A 22322-nucleotide genomic window follows, 5' to 3' on the forward strand; every position below is an offset into this window, starting at 1 on the left:
TTTTTTAAAAAAAAACTCTCATCGGCATTGATTAAGTGTTTTTTGTTTTTATAGAAGTAGTCTGCTGGTTTTTAAACATGGTTTTATAGATTTATTTTCCCTATTAAATATTAAAAAATAAACAAGTCGATAGTATTTTTATCAAAAGTCGAGACAATTATAATTCATCAACAAATAGTTGTGTGCATAAAAATAAGCATAAAGAAACGCACTTCAACTTTAGACTGAATTATATTATTATTTCAATTCTCTGCAAGTACGTGTGTGAGATAAAACAATACAAAGATTATTGCGTGTTAATAAAAAAAATTGACCTATAAGTTATTTTAATTCTCATAGGTGGAACTTAAATACATGACGAATTTACAATATAATATTATTATATTGTATTTATATTTTACCCACTTTTCGATGCGTTTCGTGTAAAATGATTTAAGCATCTCGTAGAATTCATTTAAATCTCCATCTATAATCTTGTAAAAATAACAATGTTTAATGAGCAAAAATCACCTATATTTTCTAAAATCGGTACTGCAACATATTTTACAATATAAAAACCGTATGATTTTCCCACTTTGATAACTATAATGCTAATCCAATTATAGGCAATAAATAACACACTATACTCGTTGAAATTGTACGCGATATTTTTCATTTGTTTTAAAATATTGTTCGATATATATGCACAAGTCAATTGTATAGGTCCGTGATCTTAGTGTAACAGTTGTACAGTTGTGCATAAATATAGCTGTTCAATATGTTGAACACATAGGCGCAAATAAGGGCGTAGGGGCTTTAGGAGATAAGCCCCCATCCAAAAAAAATATCTATAGCCCCCACAAACATTTTTGACGTTTACAACGTTTCATGACACAAAAAGGTTACCTATATAAAAAATTTTAATTTTAATTTTAAATATTGAAACATTGAAATATTGTTTTGTTTTTACATTAGGATCGGTAGACACAGAAGAACACTAAAATGTAAACCAATTACCTTCTAAAAATTCAATTTATTAAATCATTTTCAATTCAAGTAATAATATTCTAATATAGTAATATATAATATAAATATTTAATTTTACCACATATTTGTTATACTTAATTTTTTTTGGACATATCTTCGTGCATACCTATACGGTTATTTTTAGGTGCAAATTTGAGTATTTTTTAGAGCTACAAGCCCCTAAGCTTACTAATAATAATCATAATAATATTTATCGCATGCCGTTGGTAGATTACCGTAATTAATTTTTCTAGTTTTTATCAAATAATTAAAATCATATTTTTATATTTTTTTTTTCACATAAATATTATAATTTAGGTTCCATATTTTATAATTTTATATAATACTACATTTTATTAGAGCGTATTTTATTTTAAGTGCATATTATTTGGTTTTTAAATGCATATGTCCATACATATTTTAGGTTTTTGAGTACTAGAAGTCCTCAGCACTAAACTTATCACTTATTAATGTTTGAAAACCAAACGATTTTACAATATTATTATGCTGTATTTTTAAAAAAATATAAGTTGCTTTCATTCAAAATTCAACCGATTTAAATTTTTTTTCTCCATATTATAAATAAATAAGTAATAACTACAAAATAGCTATTTTTGAATTTTAAAGCGTTTTTTGAAATTGTTGTTTATACCATAATAATATAAGATATGTTTATTTGTCATATATTACATTAAAAAACTGCACTAGTATATCTGCCATAGGCGCAACTAGACCAATATTTTTGTGGTTGCTCCCTTAACACTGTACATCTATTAACAATAATTTTTTTATGTATACTCTTTATAATAACTATATTTTAATAAGAGTGGAACAGTAACATTTTATTATTAAGAAAAAAAAATTGTCACAACTATTTCAACATGATTTTTCTGCTGGCAAATTGCAATTATTTAAATTACTGCTAGTTTACACTTCAGGACAAAGTGTTCTACTTCTTTTCTCTCAATTATAGGTACTTACCCAAATCAATAATGTCATTGCCCATTACAATTATTTCTATTCAGACATTCAGACCATGACCTATAAGCCGCACCGCGCATTGACCCGAAGGCCAAGTCGGTGGAACTTATAGGCTTTGAGTACACACATGGGTTAATGAAAACCTCAAGAGTTAAAATATAATATAGTTATACAAATAGATATAAAAGATGTCACTTTAAGTAATAATTAATTAAATAGTAATCATGGTTTTGAGGTAATAAGAATGCTATATTTTACAGAGGTGATAACTTGCAGAATAATAATTTATGAACATAATAATGGTATTGACATGTTAAGTAATATAACAATTTTAAGTAGGTAGCACATGGCAAAGTACAAAATAATAATTTTAAATAATAACAATTTACATGAGCCACAACGTGGTTTGTTGTATAATGATAAGGAGTACAACAGGGAGATGTATGGCAAGTATAATGGCAGAATATTGGATACTAGGAAAAATAATTAGCTTGTCGCAAGCTAATATGTTTTTTTTAAATAATAACACTTAGAGCCGTCCTGAGACGCATGTTTTTGTAGTTCTTTTTAAATAATAATAATCTCGGCCCACGGGAGAAGGCAAACCACATTGCTCGTGGCTGGTCTCGCAGGGTTACCGGGTGTGTGAAAAGCATCCTTTTACTAATTAATATTTTCTCGAAGACGAGGAGCTTGCGACAGCTAGAAAAAGGTTTGTTACCAGGCAATAGAGAAAATAAAGAACCTCGTCTTGCGACGCCTCTTAATACGTGCTCGAAAAGGGGGGGGGGGATAAAGGGGAAACTAATACATTAAAATATAACATTTTACGGCGACCGCTGTCTTGAGACGGAGATATTGACGAAGGTAGATGTGCAGCTGATAGGTTGGCTCTGCCCGTCTTCGGGCCCACAGGTTTAGTCTAGCCCATCATGGCGGTGGTTGACATTGGTTCGCAATAATCCGACAGAAAACAGACAAAGATGACACTTTGCTTAGAGGCCACGAGGTTTGTGTATGGCGTGTTGTGCAGTACGGCGGAGATGGCGAGACTTGAAACAGCAAAACGTCTAAGCGGTCAGCGGAAAAAGAGTGACCAGTCATCCAGAGTCTAGAGTCCAAAGTCGCCAGCGGTGTTGGGCTGTAGCCGTTACAGCAAGATTTTGTCGTGGAGATGGCTGGACGCTGGTCAGTGTTGTCAAGTAGTAAACTTTTGTACAATAATAATAATTTGGAGCAGAGAACGCCCTGCCGGTGTGTAGTAGCGAAGCACGACAGAAGCGCCGACGGCCGCGACTGACCGCAGCTTTGACACTGAACAACCGAACACGACGTAGGGTGGTCGGGGAGCTTGGATCACATAACATTGTTGTTCGTAGTGGAATTTGCAACGCTGTCTTACGTAATGCTTATTACTTGGGGATAATAATAATAATAATTATACCTAGCAGGTACGCTAAACGGTTAAGCCATAATAATGATAATAATTGTGTAATATGTATGCTCAGGGAGTATAGATTAATAAGAATAAGGTAAAAAAATTCCGCGACGTTACAAAAGGTACTATACATAAAAATGTACAATTGTATGGTCTAAGGTAGAATACAACAATAACTAGTTTGTAAGTTGGCTAGTTTATGTTTACTTACAAAAATTAATATTGACTTTCAGACATAAAAAGTTTAAATAACATTTATGATTTAAAATATACTTTAAAAGTACATGACTAGTATAAAACAGAAAAAGTCTAAACTTTGTGGCTTTCTGTGTAGTATTTACATTTAATCCATGAGGTTTACGTTGAAAATCACAGGGCACCATATTCTTGTGTGTGTGTGACACGTTATAAGTTTACCTTACAAACTAAAACAGCAAAAGCAGCAGATGCGGTACGAAAACCGTTTATTCGGAATTCGGGCACCTGCTGCTCCTAAAAGTGTGGTATAGAATATAGATAAAATGTATATCGCACGCCGGTATAACCTTGCAGCCATTACCGTCTATACCGGCGGTGGCGGTGTTGGTAAGTTTTACGGGATCATTGGCTCAAATGCGCCGAAATTACCTCTTTACCTGAAAAAAATCTATCGATTGCGCCGCGTATCAACTCGGAACTCCGATGAACTTTTTTACATATTGATTCGACTATCAATCAGCTAAATATCTGAAAACTATTTATTTTAATAATAACAAAATGTAAAAGGCTTGCATTTACTTTTATGTTAATGCAATTTATGATAAAAAAATGTTTTATTTAATTAGTACACACTATAAGTGTAATAATAATTTAAATAGCAAATATATAATAATATAATATGTACGGAATGAACATAAACAAATATCTGGCGGAATCGATAGTCGGCGGAATCAACATATTAAGCAAATATCTAGCAGAACGATAGCCGGCGGAATTGATATTAAAACATCGGAATCGATAAAACTCCAATTTTTACAACACATATAATTGTATCCATCGGGGTAGGGCCCATAATTGTTTTAAAATTCATTACGGCGTTGGATTCCCAGTCGAAATGGAATAAACGTATTCAAAATATGCGATTAAAATTGGAAATCAAGACGTGAACGTGTATACGACGACGAGGCACCTTTCCGGATTTCAATGCGTCTTGTTCTAAACTTGTATAATATTAAAACTCACCCGAGTTGTTCCGGTCCAGTTGCGCCGAAGTTTTTAAAACGTGGTCGGCCCATTCCAAAACTTCGTGACCTCAATATCTTAATTATTTAATAGAGGTACTCTAATATACATTTATTCATAATCATGGCTTAAATATAGGTACTCACGCTGGCTGACCAAATTTTTTAAAAAGAGGTTAGCATGGACTTGAGCGCCACTGTTCCAGTCGACGGAGTTCCAAAGTTCAAAAACAACGTTCAACGGCGAGGGAATTATTAAATTAACAGTTCGTTACCTACCTACCTATATTAGATATTATAATATAATAATTCACAAACAATTTCTTGGATATTTTTTTTTTCACTTAACCAATAAAAGTCCATTAGATACATGAACACCAAGATTTATACAAACATATTATTATGATTGTACATACCGACATAATAAATAAATTATACCTTGACCATATGGTTGCATTATTTTTTTTAGAAACACGTCCACAACGATTAATATGAAGCATATTATTAGTTATATTTTATTTTAAACTGTCATACGCATAATTAAAACTTGATCCCGAATTTGATAGTATACGACGTCTCAGTGACTAAAATATAATTAGGTTTAGGTACTTCATATCTGATCAAGATAATTTATGAATTTCTTAATCCCTACATTGGTTGAAAAATGATTTAATTTTTTTTAATCTAATTTGCGCATTAAACAATTGTAATATTTGAACTCAATGGTAAACAAACGATGTATTAAATATGCAAATATATTATACGTGTGTATCATAATAACATGGCTAAAGGGAGTGAGATAAATTTTCACTTTAATGGATAATAGGTATTGTCTTATGTTATGATGTGGTCAAAAACGTTACATACACTAACTGATGCCATTGTATGATTGCAGGAAACATCTTAAATTCAAAAACTAGGTCTATCGTCCCGGTAGATTTAAATGCATTAATATATTGGAGTGCAAAGATTTTGAGTTATTTCTACCGGAATACAAATGTCACGGTCAAAGCAGAGGAATATGAAAATATTGCTTTGCAATGGAAAGACGCATTGACGGCAGTTCTATGGGACGAGGAGGTCGGAGCGTGGCTCGACTTCGACATGGTTAATAATATAAAGCGAAACTATTGCCAATATATTTTCCAATTTTCAATCGAGGTGTTGGAGTTGTACTTCTGAAAAAATTCCAGGATTATTCCATTAATCCATCCGAAGCCTGTCTGTACCGGGTACTCGCCATTACTTAAGCCTTGTTGGATCTTCATCCACTCGGTACTGTCAAAACATGTGGCGAATTAGTATACACGACAACCAAATATGACAATATAATTTATTAAAATAAGTGTTCAGTTGTAGACTTTTAGTGACAAGTATTAAAAAAAATTACAGTCTACAACTCACGCAAAACCCGCCTATATATCAGCTAAACTTTCTAAACCATTTTCAAATTTCAATTACCGTCCTGCAGACCGCAATCGATATATTTGTACACATATTTTGTTTAGCTACTTTAAGTATTTGTTTTGAATAATTATTATGGTTGTAATTGTTGTGAACGATGATTATAAATTTATATTCAAAAAGGGCTTAATAAAATGTATATTGATAGTTAAAATTATATATTTTACGATGCACAGTATAGGGGATACATGGTAACCCCTTTCCACCATAAAAATTGTCTTATTCCGTTAAAACCATCAACTAGGACTTACTTTTTCATACATGACGCAGTCTTTATTGTACGCCACGTAGTTGGTACAAATCCATTTATGAGCAATTTCGGACGACATAAATTTCGCTTCTTTGTGCCCCGTGTTGTCTAACGTCATGACTGTTACATCCTGAAGTGAGGGTCACGCGTTGGGATAATCCCACTGTTCTTCAGATTTTCTCTGCAGGGTGGTTGGTAGACCCTTATGTTACGTACCCACGTATTAATTAATCATATATTAACTATGTACAGCGCGCCGCACGTTTATAATAATATTTGACACTATAACTAATAAGACAATTAGTATAGTATAACATGCGGAGGTCGTTGCAAAATCGTAGAGAAAACAATTAAACTATAGAAGGTGCCGTCACATACGTATCTTTCCTGGAAAGCCAACGCCCATACGCAGGATACGAGTCGACCAGCATACCAAATACGAGACCCGAACTCTGTCTCATGACCGAGCTTAGCCACTACTACAACCACCCACTCCAAAGGACACAATCATATATATAGAAGCCCAGGACAAGAGCTCTTCAGACGGTTAGGGACATTCAGAGTCAGGTCGTAACACCACTCACAGTTTATATTCTATCTTAATATTATAACATTGTATTTTTGTACTACGTTAATAAACATTCATCATACCTAGTACATCACGTATTTTATCTCCGCGTTGATGTATATATCGACGTCGGTTGGGACGTAACAGAATTTTGGCGCTGTGGACAGGGTCTTCCAAGATACAAGGAAACTTCAATCAACAGAGGCAATTTCACCTTCATGGATCACCGTTGAACTGAGGAGTGCACGCTTCAATTCAACGACTCTGGGAAGACCGAACTTTTGTTACAATTCAACTACGGCGAGAGAGATCAAGCAACGAGATGAATACAGCAATGTTGTAAGCATAATTTATATAACCGTCTCCTTTGGTCTATTGGTCCATCGTATTTAGGGAAATTATTATTAAAGGGCAATTTATTTAAATTATTATTGAAGTTATTAAAGGGCAATTTTTGAATTTATTATTGAAGTTATTAAAGGGCATTTATTGAGAATTGTTATTGAAATTATTATTGAAGTTATTAAAGGGCATTTATTGAATTTATTATTGAAGTTATTATTGTGATTTATTAAAGGGCATTTATTGAGAATTGTTATTGATATTATTATTGAGAATTATTAAAGGGCATATTATATTATTTTGAGAATTATTATTGTGAATTATTACAGGGCATTATTGAGATTATTATTGAGATTATATTTATTATTGATTATTGAGTTCATCTTATTTAAGTACAACTCCCTTGGAATTAGCTACTCCATTGTATAGAACACGTGTAGATTTTTGAAGCCCATGTTTAAGCCCCTAGCCCATGTTTAAAGCCCAAGTTGAAGCCTACTAGCCCGAGTAGAAGTCCCTATGCCCAAATTGCAAAGCCCAAATCGAATAAAAATATATGAATAAAAGAGTTTTATGTTTGAAATCTATATTAAACGTTAGGAAGAATTAAACAAATAATAATGAACAATAGTTCAGAGGAAAATATTAGCGACGAATTCGAAACTATAGCTAAGGAAACATTAGATAGAATAATTGAAATAATCGAAAACGAGAATAATTTAGAAATTGACGTAAACAATACTGATAGCGAAATAATTGACAACATAGAAATACATAACTTAGACGAAGAGTTAGACACATTTAACGAAGAAATAATTAACGAACGTATAGAGATCAAACCAATAAGTAGTGATATATTAAATAAAAGTTTAAGATTAATAAACCTAGAGGAGTTTGAAAATAGTCCTACTACTGGCACAATTCGCCAAGGTTTACGAAGTAATAGAAATACTATTCACACCGAATATATACAACCGAAAAGAATAGTCAAAGCTAAGAAAATGACAGACGGTACCGATATGAAACCGATAAGCGCGTTAGACGCAATCAAATTATTTCCTAACTATTCAGGACAATCCAAAATATATCCATTTTTAAATGCCTGCGAAGTAATTATAAGTACGGTAGACTCAGAACAGCACCCTTTCATGTTAAAAATTATAGCAGCTACTAAACTATCAGACAGAGCTTTTAGCGTAACCAGATATAAGGAAATTATAGAATGGGGCGATATGAAAAAAATATTGTTAGACGCATTCGAAACTCCCTACGGAGCAGCTAACTTACAAATCGAATTAAACATAGTAAAAACAAAACATAATGAAACCATATGCGCGTACAATAATAGAGTAGAAGAAATATATCAGAAACTATGTAACACGGTAGCCATAGACAAAACACCCACCGAAGCAAAAATATTACGTGACAATATTAGGGAACAAGCGTTAGTCAGTTATATAAACGGTTTAAGCGACCAAATAAAATTCGAAGTAAAAACAAAAAATCCTACTACTCTCGAACAAGCAATGCAAATCGCGTTAATTACCGAAAAAAATATTCGTACATATAATGATGTACAAGACATTTTCCGCGCAAATAATACGTATAGCAATAGAAATACGCATCAAAATAGACAATTTAACAATAATAATCAAAACACAGCGTACAACTATCGTAACAACGACAATAACAATAATATAAACAGAAACAATACCTACGATAGGAATACTAATAGAAACCCCAATCCGAGGAACATCAATTTTAATGTTAAGCGTTGTCATACGTGCAATCGCGAAGGACATTTTTCGTCACAATGCCGAACGAAAAATGTCGCGTATAATAGTAGACCACCCAATCAGAATAATTTCCACGAGAATCCGAGTTAAATAAGAAAAGCATATATATATATAGAATAAATATAATGAAAACAAATACATGTAAATATAATCATTAACAACATAATTTATAGGGATCAGGGAGTACCTAAGTAAGATTCCACATACATGAATGGACATACTCTAGTTAAGAAATAGATAACCTTTTAACTAACGAATTAATCATTAAAACAAAAACCATACAAGACCAATAGATTATAGGACGGATATATAAATATGTAATAAATGTAATGTCAAATTTTATAATTTTAGGTAATAGCATAAGTATTTACATATATAAACATGTAATAGTTATAATAATTAAATTATATAAATGTAATAGAATACGTATATTAACCACACATATATGACCTGCACCATGTACTAACACTAGACTAAGAAGAAAATGTAAAACAAAAGAAACTATACACTTATATAAAAAAAAAATGTACTAATATCTAACAACTATTATATTACTAACAAAATGTATCACTATTTTATAACCAATTTATCACTATTTTATGTATCAATGTATTGTAACCAATGTATCACTATTGTAAAACTATTGTAATAACTACATACTATGGAAATGTTAAAGATTTATGTTTAAGCTTTTAAACATAAAGTCTTTTTTTTAGAAGGGAGGTGTTACGTACCCACGTATTAATTAATCATATATTAACTATGTACAGCGCGCCGCACGTTTCTAATAATATTTGACACTATAACTAATAAGGCAATTAGTATAGTATAACATGCGGAGGTCGTTGCAAAATCGTAGAGAAAACAATTAAACTATAGAAGGTGCCGTCACATACGTATCTTTCCTGGAAAGCCAACGCCCATACACAGGATACGAGTCGACCAGCATACCAAATACGAGACCCGAACTCTGTCTCATGACCGAGCTTAGCCACTACTACAACCACCCACTCCAAAGGACACAATCATATATATATAGAAGCCCAGGACAAGAGCTCTACAGACGGTTAGGGACATTCAGAGTCAGGTCGTAACACCACTCACAGTTTATATTCTATCTTAATATCATAACATTGTATTTTTGTACTACGTTAATAAACATTCATCATACCTAGTACATCACGTATTTTATCGTTGATGTATATATCGACGTCGGTTGGGACGTAACACTTATTAGTCTTCAGTATTTCTTCCTTCTTTAAATAATTTAGAGCCCCTTGATACATAGTAATCTGTTTTTTTTTTCAAAACAACCGGTGCATGTGTTAGTAGGATAAAAATATTTTCGCTTTATATTATTAACCATATTGAAGTCAAGCCACGATCCGACCTCCTTGTGCCACAGAACGGCCGTAACTGCATCTCTCCATTGCAAAGCAATACTTTCATATTTCTCTGCCTTGACGGTGATATTCATATCCCGGTAGAAATAACTCAAAATCTTGACTCTTCAATACACTAATGAGTTTAAATCTACCTGGATGATTGACCTAGTTTTTGAATTTAAGATATTTCCTGCTATCATACAATGACATCAGTTATTGTCCTCCCTCCTTAGCAAGTGTTTCTAAATAAAATTAAAACATATTTTATTTATCTAAAACATTCAAGTTACTGTGCATTCTTTTGTTTGGGTGCATTATCATTCAAAAAATCAGTGACAAGTGAAAACTAAATTCGCTACGCCTATGAAAAAACGCTGAATTGAAGATAATAACATTTTATAGTCTCTTATAATATAGATTGTATAGTATAGGACTAAAGGAGTGTATCTAATATTATGGATCATTGCAATAGTATAATATGACATATAATATGTTTATATTATAGATAAGTAGGTAGGTATCTACTATCTATAACCGCGCATGTTTATAACATAAAAAGTAAAATGTAAAATCATAATTAACCACAACAACAATAATAACAGGACATAAAATACTTATGTTGTACAAGTTTATTATTATTCTATGATGTGCGCACGGGATATTCTACAGCACACTCCGCGTGACTTCGAGGAATGGCCCAATAATATAACATTGGATGTAATTTTTTTTTTATAAATTACTCATTAAACTTCAATCATTGAGCTTAAATGCAGAATTATAACACGGCTTTTAAATTTTAAAGTTTGTTTTAAATATTAAACAAGTTATATACATTGGTTTGAAACCCATATAATATTCTGTTATGAGCGTCTGAAGTTTAAAATATAAAGAAATTCGTCAAAATTACAAAAAAATGTAATTATTAGTTAGAAATGTATGCAATTTAAATTTGTGTAGGTCAGGCATTTAACTTGAATACGGATTTTTGAATGAAGAATTACTTATTATTTATTGTAAATCAAAAATAATAATCGTGAGGACTTGAAACTTTTACGTAGGTATATCATTACATTTGACAATAGGTACATAAAACAATTTTAAATCATTGGATTAATTTTAAGCTAACTGTTGCCTATTTATTACTACTAATTTAATACCATTTTAGTAAACCTTACTAAAATTCAAAATAATTATTCAGTCATATTTCAGATTGTTGTTTAATAATCATTATATTATTTTCTATATATACCTAATTAAAATCGAATAAATTATTAATTTTATATTTCATTAATATACCGTTCATTTCATAATTTATTAATAGGTATAGGTAGTAAGTATTTTAAAATTAAAATGATATACATTTTTATTAATTTATCTGTATTTTTAAATACCTACAATTATTATGAATGTGTTTTTTACTAGATTGCTGTGCGTCGCAGTTCGCGGTCACGACCAGTATCAGTTCTCGCAAACCCATTAAAAATTAAAAATATGGCCGTATACCAAATAACGTTTTAAAAAAAAATTTGCATCCACAGTGAAAAAAAATGTTAGTCTTTGACCTGGCCAATTTTAGTTTTGTAAAAATCTTAAGGTTGACCGACATCAACTTCTAGAACTTAATAGAGTCGTGTTTTGAAATGTAAGTTTCTGACTAAGATATAGTTAGGTAAGTAAAATTGTGTGCAATTTGCACATATTGTTTATTACGATATTTTTTTGACCTACTTTATAGGAACACCTTAAATAAAATACAATATCATAAAAAACACATAACGATGTATTGCTGTAATATAATTTTAACTTGTATACCTATACGGCTATACTATAGAATATAGAATATAAATATATTCACATGGATATAAATTAGATATTAATTATGTTAAATGTTTTTATAAGTATTAATGCTGGATTGCAAGAACAATGACTAAACATTTATTTGATCAATAATATATAATATTGTTACTTAAACATGATTTAGTGGCCCGTGGTTATATAGTTGGTTAAATTTTATTTAACGATTAAATTAATCAATATTTCATGCAACCCTGCACAAGCGTTTTTACAGTATAATATATAATGTACCTACCTACCTATATTAAAACATAAGAAAGTAGCGACAATTTTAAAATATATTGTATTCAAAACCTTAGCTAATTGTATTTTGAAACTTTTGAAACATTTTAAACACTTGTCTAAGTTTATAATATATTATTTTATGTTTATGTACTTCCCGCGATGTCCAACTACTGTTCTACATTTAAGTACCTATGAGTATTATTAGTTTTTTCTAGATTATGAAAAAAAATATTTTTAAATTTCACAAGCCTTAAAATCAGAATTCTTAAACAATTTATTCAAAAAACAAATATAATTTTTCAATTATATTATATATTTATATATTATATTAAGTGGTAACCATAGGCAACCTAGCTCTCTCACATTAATGTCCAGTTGTTTGTTTATGTCCAATATTATTATAATACATTACCAATATTCCAAATCACCTGCTCTAACAGCCTTAAGAGTAAAATATGATTTTTTTTATTTTTTATTCTTACACTTTTATTAAGGTATTGTTACAATAAAATAAATTATTTTTTTATCAGAATTTGGCATTACATTTTTTTGAATACAAATTATATAAGCTATTATAGTCTTATTCCTAATAGCTTATAAATGATACATAGGTATTTATAATTTTTACATTTAAAAATGTGATATATTTTATTATCATAAAATATAATTTAAGACAGGTTTTATTTCACAAAAAAAAAATGAAAAAAATTCTATTTTTTTTGTTTTTATAATGATTTAACAATTATACATTTATTTAATTTTATATATCAAATACATTTGTCTAAGTAAACTCTAATTATTTATATCATTAATTAATTCAAGTATTATTTAAATTAACAATATTATTAATATGTCCTAATGAACAAACCCGGTAGGTACCATATCCATGGCGAAAAAATTATAATTCCCATTTCTAACAAGTGCCATTTAAATTGTAAAAAAACAATATAATTACGTTATAAAAAAAATAGAATATTAAATCTTATGAACTTACACTTACCACAAAACAAAAAAAACTTTAAAACTTTAACACAAAATTATTCAGTTTAAAAAAATCTAAAAATAATTTTGCTCTACTATACAATTTTTACGTTTGTGATTTACTTTTGGCCTCTTACCATCGATATTATGTGAATTGCCATTTGTACCAAATGAACGCAGTTAACGGAATTAAAAGACAACAAAAATATAATTTAAAACCTATTTTACCTGGCACACGGGTGAGAAGATAAAGAAACATTTTTTACAGCGTCAGTACTCCGTGTTCCATACTTATAACTTACAAGTAATATTATGAATATTGTCTTCATCTTCTTGCAGCGATTGTGAACTTATAATTTTTTCGGTTGAGAGTCGACATTACACTGCAGATGAACCGCGAAACTGACAGCTATCCACGACGTCGTGTGACGCCTTATAATAATATGATATACATTGTTACCCCACTACTGGCGTAACTTGAGAAATTTGGTGGGACAATTTTATTTTTTGTAATTCTAAACATAGATTAGATTTACTATAGGTATCTGTAGTTTTACCATATCTGCGCAAAATGTTTTGATATGATATTATATACCTGCATATTTTATAAGAGATACCAGAGGTGCCTGTATAAAAAAATAATGATTAAATTGTGTGTGGTATCTCCGTTAAAAAACATTTTGCCTACGACTTAAATTATTTATATACAGAGTTACTGACCGAGCATGTTTATCCACGTTTTTACATATGATTGTGAATTTATTTAAATTCTTATTTTGGGAATTTTTTTTCAAATACTTAATTACAATTTTTATACAATTTATAAAAAGTTTCTTATGGCGATAAAAACTTGTTTTTTTACAAACGAAAACCACCATTCTACTCTAAATGATTGTGAAGGAGATGATTTAAAAAAAAATACATATGAATTTAATTAAAAATATATAAGTAGACATCAGATAGACAGTAATACATACTATAATTATTATAAAATATAATGAATAATATACCAATTAAATTTAGGTAAAAGACATTAAAATATTTGGCTACTAATTGCCATCACTTGCGTCTTTATTTTTAAATTAGGCGAAAAATGTATTATTTGCAATAACGACAAGAGGAATAAGCACACGCTACATAATATACGTACCATCATGCAGTGGTGGCTCGTGGGTGCTGGTGGTTGGGGTGCGTCTTTAAATATAATAGAGGTAGCCATAGGTATAACAAATTATTTAAATATACGAAAATATACATCTTACCATGACAAAATAGATCTATTTTGTCATGCATCTTAGTTTTTATATAGTCGCAGGTCGCAGTAGAAAATGGAAATTAAAATAATAATAATGATAGCGATTAGCAACCGATAACGCTGTTAATTTTAAAAATAAATTACCTAATATAGTAATATATAAATATTTTACTGTATGGACGACGCTGCCGGTCGTCTAAACTCGTATATTATAACATCGCAGCAACAATAAACGTACCCGCACGCACACGATTGTGCACATCGCTTATAAGTTATTATATACGAATATTTTGAATATTGCTTGTACGACACTGCCGGTCGTCCAAACCCGTATATTATAACATCGCAGCAACAATAAACGTACCCGATTGCGCGCATCGCTTATAATTAGTTATTATATACGAATTCTGAATATTGCTTGTACGACGCTGCCGGTCGTCCAAACCCGTATATTATAACATCACAGAAACAATAAACGTACACGATTGCGCGAATCGCTTATAATTAGTTATTATATAAGTACGAATTCTGAATATTGCTTGTACGACGCTGCCGGTTGTCCAAACCCGTATATTATAACTTATAACATCGCAGCGACAATAAACGTACCCGATTGCGCGCATCGCTTATAATTAGTTATTATATACGAATTCTGAATATTGCTTGTACGACGCTGCCGGTCGTCCAAACCCGTATATTATAACATCACAGAAACAATAAACGTACCCGATTGCGCGAATCGCTTATAATTAGTTATTATATAAGTACGAATTCTGAATATTGCTTGTACGACGCTTTCGGTCGTCCAAACCCGTATATTATAACATCGCAGCAACAATAAACGTACCCGACTCGCGTGTATATGCGTACGGCGAACCCATAATATGCTCCTGGTATCTGAGAGAAAAAACCAGAGAAACAAATTAAATGTTCGCACACGACAATTAATGTAATATTGTAAATGTAAAGTAGGTAGTAACTAGTAGGTAATTTATAACTATTTTACTATTTAAAAATGTAAAATTAATAATATTTTAATTAGTAATTTTCTACATTTAATTAATTTTAGAGGGAGTGCGATCGTCCCGTCGTCCAAACCACGAGCCGCCACTGCCATCATGGCTATATAAACTACGGTATACCTATACAATTGCAACTAACAAAAATATCAACGTTTGGATGAGCTAACTATTTTAGTCTCTTTTATTTTCTAATTTATATATTAATTTATCAGTATTATCTATTTGTTTCAATTATGGTATCTTTCGTAAGGACAGCTTAATTTTCTAATGTAATATACTATTATTATTTTGGTATTCACATACCTTCCCTCTTTCTATTTTAATGATTTTCTCTTTTTTGCCGATCACATAATCACTTGATCATTATTTAGTGTTAAATTTAATAAATTTAATATATAATAATTTTGAACTCAGCTAATTTCTTACATAAATAAACATATAATTTCAAATAAATAATACCTCTTAAAGGGGATTCGATACCGTGATTTTCTGTTTTTGTCTAACACACGCGCAACATAGTATCTTAGACCTGTTTTTTTCCAAACATACCAATTAATCTAATAAAGTGATAAGAATTCTAAAAACAAATTTGAATTTGTCGTCAAGTCTACTTGAAATCTACTTTCATTAACTTCTTCAAAAATTGAAATAGAACAATTTTTAAATACTCTTTTTTAATATGACATTTTTTAGGAATTTGGGAGATAATATCTAAAATGTGGGAAAAGTCAATTTCAAGTAGACTTAACGACAATTCAAATCTGTTTTCAGAAATCTTATCGCTTCATTAGATCAATTGGTATTTTTGGCAAAAAACACGTCTATAAAGGTAAGTAAGTGAATGTCGCTCTGCTGTACAGTAGGTTACAAGTGAGTAACTGAAATGGATGGTGTTAAATTTGAATTCAATGATATAATATCATTGTATAAGAAAAACGATTCTGAGCGAAAACGGTCAGACAGCCTATGATATTACCAAGTATATTTGATGATAATATACTTGATGAATTAAGTAATTTATAGATAACCTATTTACGTGGAGCCTTGTTTTAAATTTTCAATCTTTAGCTATAAAAGTTAAACATTTCATAAATTTTTAACTACAAAATAATTATTAAATTTTAAATTTGATAAATTTTGTCAACACTTGAACTTTAAATGCTTATAAAATAAAATTGTGCATATGTATTTTTAATTTTTTTCAACTGCTATTAAAACAATATATCAGGAGCATTGCATTAAATTTAAACGCTTTTCCGGCAAACAAATAACATTTTATTGATATTTATAGAAAAAAAAAATCTAAAAAAATTGAAAACCTTATATTATTTTTAAAATTCTATGGTGTCTAGAAAATTCTTAAAAAAACATTCAGTGAAATTTTCAAGTATCTACAGTCATACGTTTTGTAATTACAACAAAATAAGAAAATCGTTACACGAGAAATCGAGTGAATATTAAATGTTGTAAAAATATGAATTTCAAACGCCCATAAAAATTTAATTTGACTTTCTTGTAGATATTTTTTTTTTTATAAAGGTAGACAATCTTATAAATAATCTTGTATTACACTTTCAAATCTTAGATTTAAAAAGAAAATTTTTTATGAATTCTCATCTCAAAATAATTTGCTAATTTTCAAAAATAAAAAAAACACACACAATTGTAAAATCAATACATTCATCGATCCGCTCGGAATCTAAAATTGTAGTTAAATATTGAAGTACGAAAATATAAGAATCTAATTGGAAATTGTACGTATAATATCAATGTTGTTTGATGTTTGAATAATATCAAAAACCAATTTAACTAGAAATTATTGTAGCGCATTTTCAATATGTCATTACTTATTAGTTAATATTCACTGCGGCACGTATTACAATGCACTATCCAACACCTTTGGTAGCCAATAAACAAAAAAAACCATTATTGTAAAATGAATATGTTTCCGAAATAATTAGGTATCAACAAAAAACGTGTGTGTCACTAGCGACCCTCAGAAGATGTGAAAACATAATATATATGAGCTTAGAAATATAGATTTACTATGGTGAATTTAAACTAGAGATGTTCCGGGTACCCGGCAATTACTCGATGGCCGGGTACTCGATATCAAAATTTTATGGTGCATAGAAAATGAAAATATAAACATTCAGTAAAATGTGTATGTATCTACAGTTATTCGTTTTTGAATAACAACAAAATAGCAAAATCGTTACATGAAAAATCGAGTGAAAATGAAATGTTGTAAAAATATGAATTTCAAACGCTCATAAAAATTTAATTTGAATATCTTGTAGACATTTTTTTTTAATGATAAAGGTAGACAAACTTATGGATAATCGTATGAAATTTTTAAATCTTAGTTTTAAACAGAAAAGTTTTTATGAAATCTCATCTCAAAATAATTAGCTAATTTTCATGATTTTTCCGTATTTTGTCAAGATTTGAACTTTAAATGCTTATAAATAAAAACTGTGACTAAGGATTTTTAATTTTTTTCATGCGTTTTTGAAAAAATAACCTAGGAGCCTTCTATTAAACTTTCAAGCTTTTTTCACCAACAAATAAAATTTTATTGATATTTATAGAAAAAAAAAAACCGAAAAAAAATGGAAACTGAAAATGTCCGTAAACAGCTCAAAATATTTGGGAAATGTTATGGTGTATAGAAAATGCTAAAATAAACATTCAGTCAAAATTTCATGTACATACGGTCATTTGTTTTAGAGTTGCACCAAAAACCAAAATCGATTTTCTCAAAAACAGATTTTGCGTAAAATTTCCAGTTTTTTCTTTAGAGGATGTCAGTGCACTATTTGTTTTCTCTCTCCAGCCCACGCGCAACATAGACAAAATTCATTTGCGCAGAATCGTTTTTTCTATGTTTTTAAGTAATTTCAGAGTAAAACTACCCATTACAAAAAAGATAGAGAATAATATTTTAGAGGGAATGATATATCAATTTCTCTAAATATTGTTTCAAAACAATTTAAACATAATTTAAACATTTTTTTTGTTTATTTCGAAAGTCGAATACAAAGTCAAATAACAATAAAATATAAAATTGATATGTCATTCCCTCTAAAATTTTATTCTCTATCTTTTTTGTAATGGGTGGTTTTACTCTGAAATTACTTAAAAACATAGAAAAAAACGATTCTGCGCAAATGCGTTTTGTCTATGTTGCGCGTGGGTCAGAGAGAGAAAACAAATAGTGCGCTGACATCCTCTTAATAAATGAATGTTATATCTATCTTATATATTATAAATTTATAACTGGCATTATAATTTGTTGAAAATACATTGTCAGCCATTTCACCCACATTTACAATTTCGGAAATATTATCCGATATGATTGTTTATAATATTGTTTTTTGTTTATATGCGTGCGTGCGTTTGTAATATATGTATTATATTTTATTAGTACAACACTGAACTTCAACGTATTTGACACCACCGTAATATACTATATCTACACCTGTATTATTATATTATATGGTAGCTACTAGCAAACCAGCGCAGAATGCTTCTACTATTTATAATTGAAATACCACTTGCCGAGGAATTAAACGAGATCGTTATAGCATCGCAGGTTTTTTCGTATAAATCACTTAATTAACCGAATCACGTAAGTACTGGACTTTTGGACAGTGCCCTACATGGTTATATTATAACACAAAGTCAATAAGCCTTGAATTCATATTCAAGTAAGAATGGTCAAATGCCCCCCCCCCCCCACCAATAATATTAAGAGTACTGTAGGGTTGTGCATATTTTAGAGTATAGACTATATTATGTGGTATATCTGATAGGTAACAGTATAATATGAAATTGTAATAAAGACAAACATTTACTTGGAGAGCTCACATAATTATTATAATTTGACCCTTGAAATTTGAGTCATTATAGAAATATACCTAAATAGGTACATGATTCATACGGAGTCTGTATACTATTATATGGTTTACTATTTAGTATTTAGTATAATAGTACCTAAAGATAGTTATAAATGTGGGTACCTGTATTAAACCTAACTACGGAAGAAAATACAAATAAAAATTGTTAAATAAGAAATGGATAGGTAGTAGAGATGATAATATTTTAGATTAATTGTTTGTAAATCATTTAGTGATTTCCTATAGAACGTATATATTAAAGGTATGTCCTTCGATGGTGTTATCAAAATCTATAATATTTTTAAAAATACGTTAGTATATTTAGTATAGTGCAGATGAATATGGTATAATACTTATAATATTATAGTCATACCTATCGAAAATGAGAACCATTTTATAATTAATTATGGTATTGATTTTTACTTACGCTTAAAGATGAATACTTAAAGTACCTACTTAGAAGTAGTGACTTTTAATAGATATAAACATATATATATAAATGTAATTATTATAATACACAGTGATATTTTAATTTTTATGTGAGTCATGATATTTTTTACCTTTAGTGGAACCATTATATTTTTCACAATCGAAATCCATTTACATAAACAATAATTTTCTTGGTTCTATTATGATTTTATTGGTTTTAAGAAATAAATGAAAATTTTCTTTAAATTTAGTTTTATTTTAACAAAATAAACACAGGTGTACATTTTTTCATACCTACATATTATTTTGTTTTGATAACTATAGTTTTTTAGCTCCAAATAATCTCGTTATACTACCGACAACGATTATTTTTATCTATAAAAATTAAAAATATTATGGGTTACACTCGTAACATAATGAACGTACGAAAAACAATAATGTGTTTTTCCAACGAGTCATTTAAGAAAACCTTCGAATAATAAGTTATTTAGGTGATAATTTGTTATGCGCAAAATACGACTCTATCAACAAAATGCGTTATCGAATGATTTCAGTTCAGCCTAAACTCCTTGGAAGGTATCTATATAGAAATAGGCTGACGTAATATATGACAAAAACTACGAAAACAATTATTATGTGCAAATTACATTAATATGAAATACCGGAGTAAACAATTGATTTAGATTATTGTAGACGTATCATTTTTTTTTTAAATACATTTTAATTTAAAATGTGGACACAATAATATTATTTATAACAATGATTTTTTGTATTAAATGAGTCATCAGCGTTCTTCAGCACAATTTGTCGTAGTTTATACTTTCACATTTAATATTATTTTGGTTAAGTTATCCAATGAATCCTCGGTATAATAATAAATTATAATATATTACTTTTAGATAGTAATGCACTAATGCCTATCTAAGAAGTACCCACCAAATTTGAAATTAGATTCAAATGTGTTGTTCGATTATTTCATCGTATATGGTTTTTACAGGGTGATTTGATAGAGAAAACTATCAAAAACTTGTACGATTACGTCTAAAAGACTCGTGGCTGCTTATATTTTAGGCCAGAATCCGAGAAAATAGTGCATACGTGTTTCTTTTGACCAACAAAGATTACTGTTGTATTTGGTTCACCAACATAACTATAGCGTGAAAAAAAAAACTTAAATAAAAATAAAAATAACAAAGAATTAGTATATTGTTGCCACCAGATCTAGCTCAGAAAGTCACATAGAGACTGGCAGACGTATTTTGACATACCTATAGGCTATAGGTAATGGTGGACGTTGGTGGGCGTTTATAAATTCTACTGATGAAGTATACAATATTTATTGGCAGATGATACAATTATTATTTATGTTGTATTAAGTATTGCTTGCCAGAAAGGCGTTTGTGACATTTTCACCATCTAACGTCTGTAAACCAAAAGACGCTTGTACGTACGAGATCGTATAATTGGCGACATTCTAAAGTAATTCTATTATTTTATCAGAACATTTGAAAAAAATGTATGGTAACATTAATAACCACAGAAGCTCAACGCTAAAACTGGAAATCAGTGCCGTGCTAACTCTCATTGGTGCCCCGGGGCAATAATATTTGGCGTCCCTAATAAACATACATATTTAAACATTTGCCGCCCTTTAAAATGTTACAAGTTTGGCCACCCTATGGCACATGCCTCATTTGCCACCTCCTTAACACAGCTCTGCTGGCAATGCTGGTAAGTTATTACACATTTTAACATGACCATAATATATATTATTTAATATTATATTGCTTCTATTCGGAATTTCATTGTATTTCCCTATTTACGTACAAAATGTAAAACTATACCTATTTGAATATTAATAATTTTTTTTTGATTATCGCACGTAGCTTGTTATCAATTTATACTATTTGTCGATTAGCGATTTATATATTATATTATTACCACTAACCTTAATATTATGATTTGCGCCGTTTTTTTGTTATATTATTATTTGAATTATTAGCGTATTTTTACCATCGAGATTTCGTGCAACAATTATTTATTATTTTATATTTATTATCGGCGGTGTATCACACAGTCTCGACACATTTTTCACTTTCCAGCGTATTGTGATATTTTCGTTAAGTTCTTACACTTTTTCCGTTCTCGTATAATATACAGTCTTCTATCATCGCTGTACATCGCCGGGTCAGTAACCGTAAGGCGTAC

General features: G+C 29.9%; 1 protein-coding gene across 1 annotated transcript; it reads left to right on the plus strand.

Moving 5' to 3' along the window:
• Positions 1-7888: 7888 nt before the first annotated feature.
• Positions 7889-9154, plus strand: LOC132953611 (probable serine/threonine-protein kinase DDB_G0272254). Its single transcript, XM_061025988.1, has one exon. The coding sequence runs from the start codon at positions 7889-7891 to the stop codon at positions 9152-9154; it is 1266 nt and encodes a 421-aa protein (XP_060881971.1).
• Positions 9155-22322: the final 13168 nt, after the last annotated feature.

The sequence above is a fragment of the Metopolophium dirhodum genome, chromosome 1 (genome assembly GCF_019925205.1).
Source record: "Metopolophium dirhodum isolate CAU chromosome 1, ASM1992520v1, whole genome shotgun sequence".
In the NCBI taxonomy this organism is placed as follows: Eukaryota; Metazoa; Arthropoda; class Insecta; order Hemiptera; family Aphididae; genus Metopolophium; species Metopolophium dirhodum.